The sequence below is a fragment of the Pezoporus occidentalis genome, unplaced genomic scaffold, assembly GCF_034315485.1.
Source record: "Pezoporus occidentalis ecotype Australia unplaced genomic scaffold, CSIRO_AGI_Poc_V1 ctg68, whole genome shotgun sequence".
In the NCBI taxonomy this organism is placed as follows: domain Eukaryota; kingdom Metazoa; phylum Chordata; class Aves; order Psittaciformes; family Psittacidae; genus Pezoporus; species Pezoporus occidentalis.
In genome coordinates, this window is record NW_026916030.1 from 5,445,333 (window position 1) to 5,465,472 (window position 20,140).

Below are 20,140 nucleotides of genomic sequence, written 5' to 3' on the forward strand. Positions count from 1 at the left end.
CCCTTCCTCTCCATTCAAGATTCCAGGTTTTCTTTGTAATAGCACAGAAGTCCCTCAGTCCTGCAGTTTGTGCTGTAGCTGGTGTGATGGTGCTTCCTATCTGCAAGCATCAACCAGCAGAAGGTTTGGAATCTTAACTCATGGGGCTCCACTGAGGCCATTCAGCTCCAGCAATAGCAGCGCTGGAAGGGTCATCATCAGTTAAATCACCATCCTTATCACTGCTGTGGTCACTGTTTAGATCCAGGAGCCTCCGGTAGCAGAAGGGGATCCATGTGGTTGGCACCAGTGGCTTTGCACCCAGATGTGTGCAAAGGCTTTGCTGGATCCATCTCCCAGGGGATCTGAGCAGATCAGCGGTTACCAGACGTGCAAAACCACCCCTCCAGTACTTTGTAGCTGCCCTGGTTTTATTCTCGTGTCCGATGCACTGTGGAACCAGCAGCCGGAAGAATCCCTCTCACCTCTTGTTGTGCCATCTGTGTAGAACTTAGGGAGAAGTTTGCTTTTGTCTGTTTAACCTAGGTGGACAGTATATTATTGTCAGCCTCGTTGTGGAACATTGGAGCTGTTGCAATGCCTGTGTCGCTGTGTCGTGCTTTAGGAGGAGCATTGGCTTTGCCTTGACTGGGTTTTTCCTTCAAAGGGTTCAGTCAAAGACCACGGACAGAGTTTTTATACACTTGGCAACTGATTCCCAAAGCCTGGATCTGCAACCTGACTGCAGGAGCTAAGCAGCCACCGTGTGTTATAACCTCCGTGTGGTGTAGCCTCCGCGTGCTGTAACCTCCATGTGCTGCAGCCTCCACGTGTTTGTCCCGCTGCCTTGATCCCGGGTAATGAATTTTTATGGGATTTCCCTTTTGGAACCTCCAAAGGATGAAAAGATGGGAGTGGTTTATAAAACTCTGCTCGAATTGACTTCATCCTGCGGGATCTCCTCCTCCCCAGCAAAAGTCTCTAATGCCCTTTCTTAACACCCTGTAAATAGAGAAGCAACAGCTTTCCTGATGCTCAAAGGTGGTGTTCAGTGCTGAGTGTTTTCCAGCTGTTCCTTTACTTCGATGCAGTTGTTCTTTGGGTTTTGTTTTCCTGCCTGAAGTGTCAAAAAGACCTAAAAAAAAGCCAAAATTCTATTTTAACCTGACGGCGTCGAGCACTTTTTTATTTGTGTGTGTGTGTGTGTGTGTGTGTGTGTGTGTGCTTGAGCACTGAAGGTGGCATCTCCGTGTCGTGATTCCATTGCCAATGTCCAAGGTTCTGGTGTTGCCCGTTCATTTCTGGAGACAGAATTCAGCCAAATAAAGTGCTTCCATTTGAAAGCGAATATTGACCTTGTACCAATGAAAGGAAAGGCGTCCACCTATTTAAATAAACATGTAATTCCAGACATTCCGTTTCACTGGATCCTTTTGATCCTGCAGAGAGCAACAATGGGTTTGTTTGCTTTGCCGGGGTTTGCTGCTGTGTTGCTGCCACTGGCAGAGGGCTCTGCCTCCTGGCTGGGAAGGGCGGTTCAGCTGGGATGCGTTGCTTCAGCCAGGTAATAGTGGTACAGCCTGAAATTCCTCCTTGTTCTTCTCCTGGATTATGGGATGGATTTAGGGTTTGCTTCTGGCTGTGAGAATAAGCAGAAGCGGCCTGTTCAGTGCAGTGCTTGTACCCAGGGATGCTGCAGTAGGAAGAGTGACAACACGTCCATGGTGCTTGGGGTTTGGTTTAGTCTTTATTTCATAGTATCCCACACTGGAATTTTGGGTGTTTGGAGTCTTAATTTGGTCCCTTTCAGTGCCTGTCCCGTGGAGCTGGTGCCCATCAGGTCACTCTGAGGCACAGCTCCATCACATTTGGTACCTCTCCAGCTGGAGAGAATGAAGCAGTTGGGGTTTACTTCTTGAAATGGTTACCTGAGGAGAAGGGCAAATGCTGCTCTGGCTGGAGGTGCTGCTGTGTGGGAAGGACGATGGCTCTTGCTTTCCGGAGCTGGAAACCTGGGGGAAGGATTTCCTAGCACCTCCTGCCTGCAGTGGATGCATTGGCTTCACTGGAAGGCTGGGGACATGTTTGCATATGGACTGGTGTTTGTGCTTGTGTGGGTGAATGTGTCCAGGTATGGAATGGTCACGTTCCCCTTCACCAAATAATGTGTGAATCCCTGTGTCTGGGAGGGGATATTTACAGTGTCCAGTGGAGGTTGGTGAGCAGTGTGTGTCTGTAGCAGAGGCTCTGGGTGCCTTCTGTCCAGCTGCTCCATCTCCTGTTGGTCCAGTTCCTTGCAAACAGCCTCATGCAGGAGCCATGAGCACTGACAGTTGTTGGGGTTGCACCTGGCTGCTAGTTCCACTTGAATCAGCTCAATGGAGGTTTTTCCCCCTAAGGTCATGCTGCTATTTTGGGTTTTCAGCAGAATTTCAGGTGCCCTTTGCCAGCTCTCATTGCCACCCTGCCAGGGCAGGACAGATGAGAGCTGCCTATGGAAGAGGCCGTAGGGATAATGAAAAGGAAGGGGTGTCCCTCTGGCTCCGGCCTGATTTACACAGTACTGGTGTGGTGGACTTTATAAAGAGCAGCAGCACAACCAAATGAGCGGCCTGATCAAATAAGGGTGGTTTGCACCAGCGTGGCTCAGGCTGGTGGTGGGTCCCTAAGTTGGCTGTGTCCAGGCCCCCGTCACTGCCTGCTGTGGGAGGTGGAAACACAGGGCTCCAGTGAAGCAGAGATGCGGGGCTCAGAGCTGAGTGTTTCAAGGGACAGAGGGTACCAAAGCGTGGGGCTGGAGCTGTCTGTGCAGACACCGACCCTCAGGGGAGGCGGCCCTGAGCATCTCCTGGACTTTGTGGGGCTGTTCCACATTGTTCGGTGATGGGTTTGTTGTGAGATGCGGGTCTGGACTTTGGCTAAAGAACAGGCTGCGTGTTGCTGTTAACCCACTCCAGCTCTGCGCCTGCATTCAGCAGCTCCAGTTAAGTCACAGCGGCAGGACGCGGTGCTTCCTGCGGCTCTCTCACAAGGGTTAGAGAGACAGGGACCGTACTGGTGAGGACACCCACCAGGCCAGCGCAATGCAACTGCAGCAGCTTCCCCTGCCGGTCACTTTCATAGCGAGGATGCTCATGGGGAGCAGGAGGTGCCAGGCAGCGCGGGGGTTCCGAGACAAACGCGGCTGAAAGTGGGTAAGTGAAGGAAGGAGAGGAGGAAATCCCGTGGGCAGAGACTGAAAGGAGCAGCGCCCTCCTCCGAAGGAGCGCGGTGGCTGTGGCTGAGCAGGCTCTGGCCCTGCAGGGCCTCCTGGCAGCAGGAACGTTGGATCCTTTCTTACATGTTTCACTTCATTAACACCTCGAGCTCCCTGGAAGCTGCCAGCCCCGCTCCCCACACAAGGCAGGCACCAGTGAGCACCACGCTGAATGCACATGTATTTATTGTAACACATTTCAGCACAACGTCTAACACGAGCACAGGAGGGTTGGGACAATCTGTTCAGCATCCTCCGGACGACACAGACCTGCAGCTCCAGAGGCGGCTGCAGTCACACAAAGACAGCTTAAAACAGTAAGAGATCTCACCAGCGGCTCGGTCTCTGACCTCCCCTCGGGCCTGGCTGGGTATTCACAAGCATCCACTGGACAGGATCACAGACGAACGTGCTGAACCGTTCACAGACTCGTTTGCAGAAAACATTTGGTCTAAAAAATACCGATCTGAAGGCCACGTTTTTCCTTGCACACAATCCTGTCCTACCCCCAGCCCAAGAGCAGCCTCTCCCTCCCTGCTGCCTCCCTTGCTTTGCCACGTGAGGAGCCTGGGACCACCGAGGCCAGACTCGGTGCTGTGGAACCGTTCTGGTTCCAGCACCATGAACACACAGTTTGGTTCCTCAGCCCAGGCGAGGCCACCTCTGCCTCGCTCTGCTGCCATTAACTCGCACTCGGCCGGTGGCAAAGCTCAGACCATCGCCTCTCTGGCTTATGAGGTGAACAAAGAGCCCTGCTGAGAAGAGTTCTGCCTTTTGCTTAGAGTGAGGGGTGAGCCGGGAGTCCTATGGGTGGCATTGGAGCTGTCCCAACGAATCCTGCCTGTTCTGAAGCTACCACCCATGAGCTAACCCCCTGGGAGGCTGCCCCCCGTAGCTACAGCGGTGCCAGGAGCTTCAGCAGGAAGAGTACAGAGGAAAGCAGTGAGGAAGGAGGACTCGTGCCTGCCAGCTTCGCTCTGAAACCATGCTGAGCACATGAGACCGAGGAGAAACACACCCCAGAGACTGCGCAGGGCCACGAAGGTGTGGCTGTAGGGGCGAGGGGAGGGAGAAGGGGCCTCTCTCAGTGCTTCTTAGTGGATTGCAACTGAATTTGCACGAGTTAAATAAAGAGCAAAACTCGAAGTTGTGACAACAACCGTGTGTGCACCCCCAGCACAGAGCTACTGCGAGACCCTGGGGCACTACCAGCTTCCTCGAGCTGCAACACTGCCCGCTGGAAACGTAAGTAATGCTTCATTTATCTCTGTCCACGTGAGTCAAACAGAAAAGTGCCAAAAGCAAGACCTGCAAAGGAGCACAGATCTCGGTTCACTGGGGCAAGGTGGGAGTGCTGCTTCCTGGTCAGCAAACAGAAGGGAGAGGGCTCGGGTCTAGAACACATCCTTGTGACACTCAGCTGCAGTCTTGCCCCACAGCTTCACCCAGAGGTGAATTAGAAGCTGCTTTTCTCCCTGTTGTGCCCAGCACCCCCCTAGAGCCAAAGCCACGTGAGAGGCTGGTGGAGGGAACCTGCATCCCCCAGAAGTGGTGGTGGGAGCTGCACTCGCCTTCCAGTACCAGCCAACGGGAGAGGTTTGACTCCTGGGGATTCCCCAGCCTTCCATCCCACACGGACGTCTCTGTGCCATCCATACCTTCCCTGCCCCAGCCCGCACAGATCACACAGCCCGCGTCTCCGCTTCGATCTTCTGCTCCCCATGGAGGTTCTCCAGTTCCTGGACCTGGGCCACGTTCTGTCTGATGGCAATCTCTGGCCCCCCTCCGTACAGCGTGCTTAAATAAATCCATGTCTCCTCAGAAATCTGCCCATAGTCGGCACCTGCAAGGGACAAGAGCAGTGATGGGCCATGCAGGTCCACCACAACATGAGGATGAGGATGTCCTCTCCAGCCACCTCCCCTGCACAGGGGGATTTGGTGGGGTTATGCTGTCTGGGTGAGACTGAAGACTCCACTCCAAGCTGTCCTGGGAGGGACAAATGTGAGCAAAGCAGAAAGCAGGGGAAGCAGAGGACTTTGCATAAAGGTTACTGAGGAGGAGAAAAGCAGAAAGAGCTGCTTTGAGAGGTGAGGTGCAAATGCAATCTATGTGCTTGGCAGGTGGGGACAGCACAAGCAATGTTATTTCACAGGCTGGACCACAGCAGATGCTGCAACACAATCAAAGCAGGACATTCTCCACCTTTAGGAACACTACAAGATGGCAAACACCAGCCTTACCCTGCTTAACTTGCACGTGGCCACCTGCTTTCGTGAGTGCAATCTTGCTGTTGTCAATGGGTCCGGGAGGCTCTGCAAGAGGACAACCACCATGTCAAAACCTCTCTGCTTCCCACGATGCCACCAGACTGAACGTCCCCCGAATTTCTGCCCCCTCGGGGACCTGCAGGCAGCCCAAGGGGCTGGTGTCTGAACTCGGTTCAGCTTCGAGTCACACCAGTCAGTGCAGTGCTCACTGAGGACCTGGCAAACGGACCCGTTTCTGTTCTGCCTCTCACCCCACCAGACTCCAGAGGTCTCTGGCTTCTTACCATTATCCTTCCCCTTGACAAAGGCTTCCCACTCACGGAACCACTGCATGCTGATACAGTAGATGACACTTGGGGATTCCTCTGCCTGGAAAGCCTTGTTCAGCTGGGAGAGCAGAGAACAGAGACAGGCAGGAAGGATTTAGTCACTCCTGAGATCTGGGGGAGCCCTTTCCCTTAATGGTAATGCAGCCTGCTGTTCTTCAGAAGAACCTCATGTCATCCCCCCACCTCCCCCATAACCTGTTCCTGCTCACTACAGCAGGCAGGAGACCAGGATGATTTCAAACTTGGTGTCTGCACACAGCATTATAGTGTCCCAGCTGCCCCCTGTACGCTGCTAGCACTGGGGAACCCCATGGTCCATTTCCTCAGCACGCTGCAGATGAGGAGAACATGGGCAGGAGTTTTCCACTGTCTGTGACAGGTCTGCACTTCCCTTTGGCATTGCTTCTGGATGTCTCCCATACCAACCTTGATGAAGGTGTCAATTTCGATTCTCCTGCGTTTGGCAAGTGCTTCAATCTCCACTTGGCAAATGGAGCACACGTACAGATGGTTCACAGCAGGGCCGCCCCCAAACCTGAGCACAGGAAGAGAGGGAGAGGAATGGAGATACTGCAGGAGAATGGAAATGCTTCCTAGCCCTGCATCCCACAGAGATGGATGTTTACTGCAGACACTGCTGAAGGAGGGAATGATGCCTTTACTCAGTACGTTGAGGGTCACAATATTGCTCTGGGACAATGCACTGATACAGCACATTTGGTTTAGATTTGGAGGCTCTACCAAGTACCAGTCCTTGCCAGTCCAGACTGAGTACTGCACACCTTCGAGGTGCCCTGGGAAGCCTTTATGTCTTGGTCACTGCTAAGGTGTGAAACAAACCCCAAAACTCATTGGGAAAAAGACTGAAACAGCCAAACCCACCTGTTGTAGAGATATTCCCACACATTTTGGGGTAGGATCACAACCAGGTCATCGATGTAATGGTATTTATTAGGAGGAATCCCTGTGGAGGAAAGGCAAGAGGAAGAGTTAACCAGGGAACTCGTTATTGCTGGGTAAAGACACAAACAGAACAAGGTTGCTCTTCCTTGCTGAAAACTCTTGATTCCAGAACCTGCTTCCTTTGGTAGTGGAAGACTGGAGTTCCTTAACTGGGGAGGTTTCTCAATTCATGGCCTCAATATCTAATCATTTCCAATGGGAGGTTTATAAACACGAGGGCTCCCCAGGGCAGATGAAGCAGCAGAGCAGTAAAACAGTATCAGCTCTCTTCAGCAGCACATGCTCCATTCTCCAAACAAACACTGGAGGCCCAGCTCGCTGATAGGGTAACACAGATAAATGCTGCCTTATCTGCTTTCTACAGGTTTGTTTTTAAACACAAAAGGAGAACTGAAAACTGCTGTTTCCCAGCACTGCACATCCCTTGGGATCAGCAAGACAATGGGGTAATTGTCTCCCTGAGCAGGCTGGAGTTTCTGCCAAAGAAGTGGATCCTCCTGCAGTGCACACTGGATCAGGGTGACAGCTGGAGCTTTCTTCTTGCATTTCCTAATGCACCAGGGAGTAGAGTGGAGAGCTGCTGTTCCCAGCTCCGGCAGCACTCCTTACCTCCATGAGAGCACAAGAAGGTGTGGTTGGTGATGGGACCAGGCTCAGCAAAGGTGTTGAATTTATTGAGCCACTCTCGGGAGATGTAGAACTGGAGTAAGCTGTGCTCCTTCATGCTGGCAAGGGACACGACTTTCTGACGCTCCCGCACAGCCTCTTCACTGCTTTTCCTTAAATAAGGAGAGGAAAAGAAAATGAAGCAATTCCTGAAAACCTGATGTTTGCAAAATACATTTCTGGGTATCCTGTCACGAGCAGGGACTGCTGCATGCAGGGCAGAGCTCACCTGTAGAACAAGACGTAGGCTTCTGCGTTCTGTACCACGGTCTCATGGACTTCAGTGACATACTGGTCATCAAACTCGTACCACTGGCCGTTGATCACGTTCTGGCAGTAAGCTATGTAATGCCCACCTGGAACAGAGGAAGCAAAGCACTGCTGGGATTCAGAGTGCACACAGCAGTCAGGCCTGGGCTAATGTCAGCAACACAAACAGAATTAGCTGTTGGCAGAGAACGGAGAGAGGGACAAAGAAGGCCTGATTCCTGTTCAGCCAAGCTTTGAGGAGCAGCAGAGCCTGGCACTGTCACCCTGATCTGCCTTCCACGGAAGGGCCTCAGTGAGGCGAAACATCAGGAAAGGGTTTGAGCCAACCCAGTGGTGAGGGTGGAATAGCTGCAGGGGTTCTGTCCGAAGCTGCTCAGTTCACTTTTCAAAGGGCAGAGGATGAGCAAGCCTGGGAATGAAGGAAGCAGGCCTTACATTGTCCTGCATTCCAGAAGTGGTGGAACACGCTTCTGCTTTGCTCACACTCATCTCATTCCTATTCACATCTGTCTGCACTCCCAGAAGAAGGACTTACTGCCTGCCGTGCCATGGTGACAGATGACTGACAGGAGATCATAGGTGGTGATCTGGGAAACACACTCCTTGGCTAGGAAGGGTCGCAGATCCAACCCTTCCAAGGGGAAGGAGACATGACTGTTGATCTTGAAGGAATACATCACCTCGTGCCGGAATCGCTTCAAGTGGATGCAAAGGATCTAAAAGACCAAGGAGAGAGAACACCAAAGTGTGGCTTTGCTGTGGGTATTCTGCTAAAACAGCACATCTCTGTCCAGCTGAGCCTTGCAGAAGTTCTTCACCTGGTGGTCCTGAATCCTGCTGCCCCATCAGCCTGGTCTAGATACAGGACTTTGCCACCAAAGCAAACTGCCATTTCTGTTCCACCTGTTCCCTCGCCCCCTCAGAGGCTGCTAAAAGAGAACTAGGAAACGAGGTGCTTTCTACTCACCTCTGGCAGCCTGAGGACTTTGCAGTACTTTACTCCATTCCGCAGCCTGAGGGAGGAAATGAGCTGTGAGAAATCTCTCAAGCAAAGGGATGCCAAAAGGTAAAGCTGAGTCTTGCTCACTTTCAAATCCAAGACAAATCCTGAATTCCAGGAGCAGCCAACTCAGGCTCTTTGCAGCACCCTTCCCAAATGAGGCATGGCATGAGCAGTTTCACAGCCTTCTTTCTTTCCTCCCGCCCCCCACCAAAGCCTGCACTTTTCCAGTCTGTGATCAGTGACCTCTCAGGAGCAGAACTCTAGCATAAGGTAAGGCAGGTTTTACAAGCTGCTCAGCAGAAGAAACATCCAGGCAGAGAGCACAGCCAAATGTTTGACAGTAGTAGAGAGAGAGAAAGTTCCAGAAATATAGCATAATACAGATAATGCAAACTTACTTTTTACACCGTTCACAACTGTACATGTTGTCCCCTGTAGACAAAGAGGAGAAAGCCATTATGCACTTATTCATAGCACACAATGCTGATATGCCTACATTTCCACCCAGGGCAGAGAAACCAAGTTAAGCAACCTCTTGGGAAGCCAAGAGAAGAGATGAGATGAAAACAAACACTCCCCTCAGTAAGTGTAGGCAAGAAGAGAATGCAGTCAACTAGCAGAAACATACAATTGCCCATGAGCACAAGTGAACACAACAAATTGTTTGAGTCCTCTGGATCTCCCATCCCTGAAAAGCCTCACTTCTGCTCAGAGATGCTGAACTGCCTACTTCTGGTACCACCAGCCTCCAGGTGAAATACTGAGGCAGGATTTCCAGGAGATTAACCCTGCCTCCAAAATGCCTGTGAAATACTTGCTTTGTGCCAACTTCACTGAAGAAAACTCACCCTTCAACTCATCTGCTGCGAAAAAGGCAGCAAGGCAATCCTCCAGCGTCACAACGGGACCCCAAAACCAGCTAGGGATACAGGACACCACAAACCTGCAGAAGAGAGGGGATCAAGAGAAAGTGTTACACATAAAATAGCTGGAGAAGAGATCTGAAGGTGTGTGACAGAACGAGAGGAACAGTAGAAAATGGTTTTCATGAAAAGGCTAAAAAACTCGTGAGGTATCACGTATTATGCTCCAAAAACTGGTTCCAATTGACACGCTGCTGTAAAAGACACTTCATTTACAGCTGCCTTCCAGCACTTTAGAGCAAACCCCAGGAAAAAGAAGTCCTGCACAGGAACACACCTCCGGATATACTCCATGATGAAGGCAATCCAGCCTTGGGAGGCATAGTTGTCCCCACATGTCCCTGTTTTAGCTGGTACATTTTGGTAGATGGCAGAGTGCAGCTTGGCCAAGTCCTCCTTCCCTGGGATTGGGAGTGACAGGTCCTGGAATGTCTCCACTGTCGTAGAAACCTGGAAATACCCAAAAGGAAGAAGTCTGTGTGTGGTAATGGAGCTGAGACCTGACCTTCATCACCTTTTCTCACTGCTTGGATTTTGTTTAAGCTAGAAACCTGAGCTGGTAGTCAGAGCAATTTACTCTGGCCACTTAATCACTGCTGTCAGCAGGATGGCTTCTGTCATGGTTTTTGTAGCACTGCAATTAGTTTTCTAACATGAATGTGATACTGCTAGGCCTACTCAGTAACAGCAAATAGACCTCTACAGAGAAATACAACCTCTTGGCGTGGCAGGTTTCTCACACCTTTCCTGCCGTCCACCTATCATCATTGTAGGAGGCCCACTGCATCCCTGAGTGTGTGGGATTAGGAGCACCGCTTCCTAAGAAGAGATCTACAAGCAAGAAGACTGTGCTCTTTGACTGACAGCCACCAGCACACTCACTCTGTCGCAGGTGAGGCACTGCACCAGGCTGAGAATGGAGCCATCAAAGATGTCCGAAATCACGCTGCGGTAGCGAAGTTCTTTCTTCTTTTTCCCAGACGCCTGCATCTGGGCTGAAAGACAAAGCAGCCCCATCATGAGCAACTCCTTCCCAGGCTCTTGTCTCAGCAGAGTCACGCAGCACAGTGTTCAGACACCACTTGCATGCCAGTGAAACAGCAAAGCCCGTTGTAAGCTGACATGAAGAACGTGAAGAACACTGCTGCTTCGTGTGGTACAAGAAAGGGGGAGGTAGCCAACTGAGCCAACACAAACGTGCCAGTTCTCAGCAGGCAGAAATTGTCTTCCTGGAAATCCTGCTGCCATCCTTTTACAAGTTTAGAAGCCTGGCCCTGCTTTTCTGAGGTCTTGAAATGTTTTTATGTGAACTTTACACCTTACATCCTCTCCCCGCTCACCTGCCTGTGTAATTTGCCCTGTGACATTTATCATGTGTTCCCCTCGAGTCTCACACTGGAGAGGACTCTCCACAGCAGGAAGTGGCCAGACACGAAGTTTTGTTTAATAACAAGCCCTCTTCCCCATGCACACATGCATGAAGACAGAGTGCTTTTCATCTGAGCAGAACATCTGTGGCTGCGCTGACCTCAGCCAAGGGGCTGGGACACAGCTGAAGAAAGAATGCCATTACTGAACAGCTGTGGGGACAGTGGTATAAGCACATGCCATTGTGCTCAGACTACGCAATGCTGAGGGATTTCAATTTGCAATTTGCCTGGGATGAAGAGACCGATTTGATAACAACAGAAGCCAGGCTCCACTCTGAAGCCTAACAATGCTCCCAGCACTGGACTGACATCTGCAGCCTTAATTCTGTTATTGTGAGTCCAAGGTGTCCAGGAGGCAGGATGCTTGCTCTCAATAACATCATCTTACAGTTCTTTGGCCCACATGCTATGACACAAAGTCTGACAGACAAACGTTTACACGTCTCCATGCTCCCCTAAAGGGACAGAGCTTGTGCCTGGACTTCATAGCCATCTGATTCATAACAAACACAGCATGCAGATGTGGACATGGAAATCGTTTCAGCCTCCTATACAAGAGGATACTAGAACATCTGTTGTACCTAGAGCTTGACTTTACCTGAAGGTTTACTGTAGTGTCTGCCTAGTACTATTTTAGAAAGCACCGATGTTCAGGGCAATCAGCACTTCTTACAACTGAAGAATCATGATGGACTGCTTCTCCTGTAAATGAACCCCTCCTCCTCTGCATGCTCCCCCCTTTGCCTCCTAGCATACACTCTTTGCACTACCTTTCTTGAGGATGTAGGAAGGTCCAAGCCTGGCAGGACTGGAGCGAGGAGGACTACTAGAGAGCTTGGAGTGCATTTCATGATGGACTGGGCTGCAGGGACGTGAGGAGCAGCGCACGTAGGCATCATTGTCAGGTTCTGTTGGGGAAAATGGGGAGGGAGAAGAGCACCGGTGAAAACCCCAGTTACGAAAGACAACCCTATTGCAATCAGTGTCTGCCCAGCTCTGTGTTCCAGCACAGGATCTTTCCCAGTACACACAGTTCAGTGTCGGGCTTTGACAGGCTGGCAGATGCAGCTCCCCCAGTGAACAGATACAAGTGCGCACAGAGCTGTACTGAATACTTAATAACTGCATATAAAAAAACCCCAACCCACCATTTTTTCACACTTATGACTAATTAGGCTTTACAGCTTGCTCCTGTATCCATAATCCACATAAACAGCATTGCGGTCTTCAGTGCCAGCTGGCAGAGTAAGACTCATATAAAAAGTGCTGAAAGATCGACTATGTTCAGTTTGAGGTGACTCCACACCTACGTCTTTTAACTGCTGCTCTTTTCTTTTCCCCAAGACACAGAAATGCACAAGCTGTGCCTCTCCCTTTCCTTTTCACAAAGCCCTCAGCTCACCATTAACAGATAACCTTCTTCCATGCCTTTTCCACAGCTAACATTTCCCCAGGCCAGCCTATCAGATAAAGTAATGTACACACACAAATCCTTTTCCTTAAATTAGGAAAGGTTTGGCAGACGCAGTTATCACAGTTATCACTGCCTTCAAAATGTTGTCTTTACTCAGCACTTAACCTAGCCAAGCACTTCTCTGGTTCACATATTACATTTTCTTACAGAAGCAATTGTGCACAAAGAACTACTTCCAGGGATGCTGAGGAAAATCTTGGATGCAAAATCTTCTGAAACCCATAGAAGGAACAGTCAGTTGCATTATGTGTTGTCTGCCACTGCACTGCAACACTGTCCCCGTATAGGGTGATGTCTTCTCACAACTAACACGGCTGGAAGAGGTGTATACCTGGTGTCCTACATGGGCTGGCAGGACGGGGAGCTGGCAGCATCTCAGGAGAGGCTCTGCCATCAACTGGCATCATAGTAGTATCAACATCTGCATCCTCATCCACCTGCTCCGAGTTGCTGCGCCGATGGCCACAGGAGAACTTTCTGTCTTTCATCCTCTCTTTCTCTGAGATCCCTCTGCCTGCTTCATCCTGGATCAACAACTCCGTCTCTGCCAGGGAGCTGCTGCCCATGCTCCCTGTGGTCCGACTCTGACCATCTCCTTCACCTCTGTCACTGCTTGAGTCACAGGAGAGGAACTCATCTTCCGAAGGACTTCGGTCACCTTCTCGCTTGTCGTCCTGGTCACTGGTATCCAAATCCCTCATCTCAGCAACAACTGGTTCTTTCAGCTCTTCATGAAGCTGATCCATCAGGCACCGCAGGAACTCCTGAGTGTCCTGAAAATCAGCAGTAATTCCATGTTAGTATCCATCCAGAAATGGGAGGGGCAAAAGAGGAGATGGCTCCATTCACAGCCTCTTCAAATGCTGCCCATTGCCGCCTCTGCAATACAAAGACACCCTGCTAAAGCACAGGGAGTACCATGGTGATGTACCAAGAAGCCTGTCTGCTACATAAATGTTTTTAATTCCTAAATGATAAAAGGCCCAAGTTTTATCTGAACATCTTGTCCTGGGTTCAGCTACTGCTGAACATCTTCACCTGAAAGACACTGAAAAGCTAGAGAGCAGCCACAGCATGCAAACCATGAGCTTATTTCTTGGTGTTTATCACTGGTAAGAGGCAAGAAGCAAGGAGAAACCTACTGAAGACAGCAGGCTGCAGAGAACAGACTCCTACCCACAAAACAGATTTCATGATCACTGACTTCAGCTCATGGCAACCCATCTCAACAGATCTTCAATAAATAGGGAATAGAATCAGAAACCAAAGACTGTACAGTCTAGATACAAGCTCCTACATTCAAAATACATAGTAAAAGAATTGACACGCTGGCTTCAAAGGACCTGCTGGAAGGTAACTTGATATTCTGACACCTCCAGAAAGTTAATTATGATGTTTCTGTTATTTTATGGAAGTTTGGCTTTCAGCCTGCTCTTCTTTTCAACTTTCTCTCTTTGCAGCTGAGTTTTCCAATCCAACGTACTTCACATCAAAGATAAATATAGTTCTTTCATTAATCATCATTTTTATCCTCTGTTTTGATGTTCTGCCAGTGCTACGGCTTAGATGTACTGTCACTTCTCTTGTAAATTTTCTAATCATAGTTTGATGTTTACATTTTATTCTGAAGAATAAATGCAAGAGAGATGCTGATAAAAACTTACAAGAAAAAAGGATACTATATTTAAATAAGATTTGGTTTGCTCTAAGTCCCAGAAAAAGAAGATAGAACATTCATATCTTTAATTTTTTAGAACAGATACATCAATGTTTCTCAGCTCTGAATGAATAATACCTAACTCCCATACAGGATGTATCAACAGATCTTAAAGCCCTCTATAAAGAAGATGATCATCATAATTCCAGAGGTAAGAAAGCTGACACAGGAAAAAGCACTGCTTTGGTATCAGCAAGCCAGAAGCAGAGCCTGAAGGAGAACCCAGATCTCCTAAATACTGACACAGAATGGACATGACCCAAGTTCAAGGTCTTCCTCCTAAACACAAGCATCGCTACTGCAGGAAGAAAAATCCCCACCTTTGGAATAATGGCATGGTTTTGAGGACCCACCTGCTGTGCATAGCCTCGGAACATGGGATTGACGAGTTTAATCCCATGGGATAGACTGCTTGGAACAACATAACTTGGACTGTTTAGATAGGGAAAAAGAAAGAAAAAAGAAGTTAGTTTGATTATCAGGCCTGGAGCCAGTTTGTCTAATAAGCCATAGAACAGGGTGTGGTAACTAGATAAAGAGGACCTGCAAAACCTGGGCATATATTTCTCTTTGAGCTGGATGACATACAAATGAAGAGAGAGAAAACATCCATAGCCATTTCAGTCTGTCCTTCCAGAGAGACCCTTCTCTAGAGCATATTTAACTTAAAGCTCTGTCCTTTGTATCATCTCAAGTAATCCTTTCCAGAGCAGGGTTTTGCAATTAGTTACTTGGTTTGATTTGCAGCACTGCATCTGTCTCAACAGCTGGGTGGGTTGACCACCCAGTAAATGAGGTGAATCAAAACCAATACGAAAATGACATTGTATTGCTTCGAAGTCTACGGCCTTCTCTTCCAGAAAGACAAAGTTCGCTTTTGCTCTGTATCTTACTTATCCCTTCTTAACAACTAACGTGAAACAAACATGCAGTCCCATTAAATTTCCTCCTTTTGTTTGATTGCACAGAGCAGACATCTTCAGGTTTAAACAGAGCAGCAGTATTTTACAATGCCCTTTGAACTGGTCTAGAATTTGAACCAATAGACAACGTTTCCCCAAGCATCAACTTCTATCTATCTTCCACTCTTCAGCAGAAATTATTGTATAACTTTTTCTGTCCAAATCATCAATCCCTCAGCTGATCAAGAGCAGTGCAACGAGGTGCTGGTCAGTCCATGCAAAACGGACTTCCTTTTGCTTAGAAATGAACAAAGTATTCCCTTATTTTACCATTTTTTCTTCATTGCCAACAGGAAACTAACATAGCTATGAATCATAGAATTATAGAATAGCTAGGGTTAGGAAGGACCTTAAGATCATCTAGTTCCAACCCCCCTGCCTGCTCAGATTAAATTAGGGAGTGATCACTCACCGTTTCTTATGCCAGACCTCAGACACCAGCTTTTGGTAACTTTTGCACAGTGCTGGTTTCTTATCCGTGCGGACCAGTCCACCACATTCCAGAAAGAACTGTGTGAGAGGTGGGCTACAAGAAAAAAAGAGACTTCAGTACACAGAAATTTCTCCTCTGCTTCTATATAAGGTTTATCAAAACTTAAAGGCACGCCTTTTGAAAGCATGCTTAAGATACTGTTTTTAAATCAAGGAAAGAAGTGATTCTAAATGCAGACTTGACTTCTAACTTGAAACCAATGAAAAAGGCTGATCTGAATCTGTTCCCAGTACAGGGAAGACATCCTGGAATTAGTTCTCAGCAGTATGGCTAGAGAATATTTGAGGACATGGGTGGTTAGGATGATACCACTGGGGAGAACAGAAATGTGACATGCCTTCCCATCTCTGTCACAATAAAAATGATGGATTTTTACTTCAAGAACTCATCTAAACATGAGGCTTGTATGTAGCCACAGGTTGGCTATTCACTCACTTTCCTACTCTAAACCTTCTGCTGCCCTAAACAAACACTGTATCTTTCTGCATGAAGCCTGGCTGATTTCTCTTTGCAAGACTCATGAAGGTCTCAGATCAGAGATGCCACTTTTGATATTTAGTGAAGTCTAGTAAAGAACCTACTGAAAGGCCCTAACACCTACCAGTTAGAGAGAGCCTGAAGTGCTGCATTCATGTAGCAGGAGTTCCCAAGATTTTTCATTCCAGTAAGGCCTAAAGCACAAACAAGAGAGGCATGAAACACTTTCCAGACAAGCTGCTTTCTACATTCCTCCCCAAAGGAGAAGGAATTCAGCCCCTTCTAGGCAATCTTCACAGTCTGCTCTTAGGAACCTCCCAGTGCAGGTCCTACAGATTGCAGTTACCCTCACAGCCCTTTTATCAACTTGATTCAGTTACCTCTTGGTTTCAAATCATCATCCTCCGATTCAGATTCACCTTCATCAGCCACTGCAATTGGAACAGCTTTCAGAGGATGAGCAGACAATGGTGATTCCTAAATTAAAGACAGAGAAATAAGCATCATGAGAGGCTTGCCTGGAGAGATGAATTGTGAGAGATACTATCCTCCACATAAATCAAGCCAGCCTTTAAATATAATGCACTCTGGAGAGAGAAGAACCAGTTGCACTGTCTGCCCTTCCCACTAATGCAAGAAGAGGGTGGAAATTGTACCATTACTGCTTCCAGTACAGATGATAACAGAAGCATCAGGAATATGCAGCAGTGACACAAGTACGTGTGTTTTTGGTCTAACAGCTAAAACTTCCATGGAGCTTGCATTGAAAATGAAGATGCGAAGAAGACAGAAACAGGATGCCTCAAAGAAAAGACTCGGAAAGGTTAAAAAAAAAAAGTGAAAATGGGTATCAAGTCATCTGAAAGTCTTCTTGCTGGGAGATGCTACTACTGCTCCTCTGGCTACAAGCAGCAGCTTTCAGCAAAACAGTTCCTATCACAACAAAAGCCTCGACAACAGCAGAAAACACTTGGTTCATTTTGTAACATGAAAACCCTGCCAAGAGTTCAACCCTGCCATGCTGGGACAGACCCACCGGGTCAGTGAACTTTACTGGTGGTGACTGCGGGTGCGTTGCCAACCGCTGGTCCAGGAACACCTCCTTCTCACAAGCATAACACCAGACGCGGAACGTGGTCAGATTCACCGTCAGGTTGTGCTTTTTGGCCTACAAATTAAAAGGTGAAATAATGAATCTGGCTCAAGTTGAAGCACTGAACTACCAGATTAGGTACTGGGAAAAATCCAACTCTGTGTTAAGATGGACAACAGAGAAAACTCACCTGTGCATGAAGCGTGCTGTGGTCAGCAAAGGATTCCCCACAACCAACGTAAGGACAACCGATCTAGTGAGAGAAAAGAGCACAAGTACAATGGACACATCAAATCAGGCCCTTCACAAAAACCTCTGCAACTCCAGTCTCACCAGCAGCTGCAGCTTCAGAATTGATCTTACCAGTTTTCTGACCTGCTTTTTACTCAGGTCCTGGAATAAGACTAAAAACTGGAACTGTTTGATTTAAGAAAGAAAACCTAGAATGAGGTTTGCACCCACATAAAGGCTTCGTACCAAGGCAACTGCTCCAACGGGCAGCTCATCTGAGCAGTCTCAAAATGTCTGTACATTCTAGTGTAAAAATAAACTGCCCCTGCCCACCCGCATGTCCCTTGTCACTCCCTTCCACCTCACTGCCATGAGCAACATCTGATGTCTCACATTTGCAGCCTCCCTTCACAGCTGCCAGCAGAGGCCGGACCCAGCCAACGGCAATGCTGGGCATTTTGTTCATTCCTACTGAGACTGCCAGAGGACAATGACCTCTGGGGAGTGAACTGTTTCCTCTTGGCATATTTTGACAGTGTTAGTCTTTAATCTAGTGAGTCTTTTCCTTGGAAGCCATCAAAACCCAGTGGACGGTTCTACTGTGAACCCCCTCTTTTTGTTTTCCAGTGTAAATGATATTAAAGAGAAGCCCCACCGTATCATGCACACAAACAACAAGCCATTTTTACCTGAAGACAAGCCCAGAGATTTGGTCCCACGGCTCCACAAGACTGGCAAGTTCCCTGTAATTTCATGATAAAAGAAGGTTTGTTTGCTTGTTTGGTTTTTAAGTAACCTAGTCCTACAAGAGTGGGAAGACAGGCCTGGCCAACCTGCAGCTCACAGGATTTCACTTCTTAATACATTTCCAATTAAATATAACACTTTGCAGCATTTTAGCTAAGTGACACCTTGGAAGAGGATAAAGTGACAGTGAGAAATAGATCAGGTGGGGTCAACAAAGAATTTATGGGATATGTGTAGGGTACATGAGCATTGGAAGAAAAGTTTCTGCCTCACCTCTGTGGAGATAGGCAGCATTTTCTTAGAAAAGTGAACATGCAAACCCATACACAATACCTAAAAGGGAAAGGACTGACAACCAGAACACCCTGTACCTTGGATTTGAGCAACAGATCATCCCTGGTCACCTCTCCTATGGAATCCAGGTGAGGACAGATGTCTCTTGTATCCCCCATTTTCACCAATGCTCACTTGCAACGGGGGTGTTTTCCTAAGCCAAGACAGGATAGTTCTTTTCAGATACAGGTTAGATTCGCTCTCACAGATTGTAAGAAGATAAATTAGCATGATTTGTGTATTAGATATTATGATATCCATCTTTGAAGTTCAGAGATCAAAACAAATCTAAATCTGGAACCAGTCATTAGCCAGCACAGTTCTGACCCACTGCTTAGTGGCTGCATTGCGGTATCATAGATAACGGAGAAGGAAACACATGAATAAAGCTCATAATCTATAAAAGGAGGAATGTTCGGAGGTGCAGGGAGCTGCTCAGTACCCAGGCATAGCTTCAGCAGCACAGCTCTCAGGTATACAGATGGATTTGCTGTAGCCTCAAAATGAAAGCAGCAGTACAGCAACCTACTGGCCACCCTCTTAACCTTAAACTCCCAGACTGTCTGGATCACAAAGCATCTCTGAATGATGCAGGGTCCTACAGCAATAAATAACTCATACATGCTTTACATATATAAATGTATATATGGACTATACCATGAATACTCCATGAACATGACTAGACTGATAAAGCTACACTACCCCCCAGAACCAGCTCAGCAGGTGGGGTGGGAAAACCAACACAGAGATCTGAACAGACAGGCAGAGGGAAAAGAGATAAATCTAATGAGCTTGTTTGCATGAAATTTAGATTAAAAGGGAAAGGGTGCAGCAGCCCAAGACACACATATTTAGCCTATGATGTCTAAGGGCTTCATGCTACCCACACTGTGATGATCTGAATCTAGCATTTAGTTATTACACTACTTTATCAAGTATTAAAAATATGACTGTTGTAAATGAAGCTGAGCAAGAGGGAATTAGATTGAAATGATCTGTAACACAGACAACCGGTCTGCAGTCCCTAAGGAGTTTACCATTTGATAGGTAGGTTTTGAACAATATAACTCTCCAAGACTGTACAAAATGTACCAACTCAGAAGATTTCACAGCTGCATGTTTAAAAGCATGATAAACACTTTTGTGGTGGTTCGTAGGTAGGTAAGACCTTAAACATGTCTTGGTAACAAAAAATATAATCAAAAGAGTTTATGTTTCTTAAGCATAGTTTAAGTAACCTCACTCACGGCTGTTAAAAAAAGAAGACAAGTGATACTAATACCACAGACCAGGCTCCAAAATATTACTACTGGCTGGAAATGAAGTAGATATGAAAAGCCCACGTCATTACAAAAAAATAAGTGGAAAAATCTGATGAACTTGACATTAATGACTCCCACAGCAAGGTTGCTAGACTGTTATTTTCCCATTTTGAGGACATTTTAAAGAATTCCCAGTGAATCAGTGGCAGTGGGGGGAAAGAAAAAAAAAAAGAAAAGGAGAAATGAATAAGCCATATCAGTA

General features: G+C 47.7%; 1 protein-coding gene across 4 annotated transcripts; it reads right to left on the bottom strand.

The window, feature by feature from the left end:
* Nucleotides 1-4,444: 4,444 nt before the first annotated feature.
* Nucleotides 4,445-18,769, bottom strand: USP20 (ubiquitin specific peptidase 20). 4 transcript variants are annotated; one of them, XM_062641259.1, is made up of 23 exons: nt 18,655-18,769; nt 18,226-18,279; nt 17,496-17,558; nt 17,267-17,380; nt 16,593-16,689; nt 16,337-16,406; nt 15,655-15,768; nt 14,634-14,712; nt 12,895-13,336; nt 11,860-11,997; nt 10,542-10,654; nt 9,937-10,109; nt 9,585-9,679; nt 9,135-9,168; nt 8,701-8,746; nt 8,269-8,449; nt 7,693-7,819; nt 7,407-7,576; nt 6,717-6,798; nt 6,261-6,369; nt 5,790-5,892; nt 5,479-5,550; nt 4,445-5,078 (listed from the first exon to the last, which is right to left on the bottom strand). In XM_062641259.1, exons 1-23 carry the CDS (start codon nt 18,733-18,735, stop codon nt 4,918-4,920), a joined length of 2,718 nt encoding a protein of 905 aa, XP_062497243.1. In that variant the 5' UTR covers nt 18,736-18,769; the 3' UTR covers nt 4,445-4,917. The 4 variants fall into 4 exon arrangements, with proteins under 4 accessions (XP_062497243.1, XP_062497241.1, XP_062497242.1 ...); XM_062641257.1 differs by having other exon boundaries at nt 7,407-7,612; XM_062641258.1 differs by having other exon boundaries at nt 17,249-17,380.
* Nucleotides 18,770-20,140: the final 1,371 nt, after the last annotated feature.

Excerpts from the sequence above, each read along its gene's own strand:
- USP20 (XM_062641256.1), bottom strand. The coding sequence starts at position 18,735 with ATGGGGGATACAAGAGACATCTGTCCTCACCTGGATTCCATAGGAGAG. Across the intron at positions 10,110-10,541 it reads AGTGCCTCACCTGCGACAGA|GTTTCTACGACAGTGGAGAC; the intron begins GTGAGTGTGCTG and ends GGGTATTTCCAG. Across the intron at positions 7,613-7,692 it reads GCCTACGTCTTGTTCTACAG|GAATTGCTTCATTTTCTTTT; the intron begins GTGAGCTCTGCC and ends TCAGGTTTTCAG.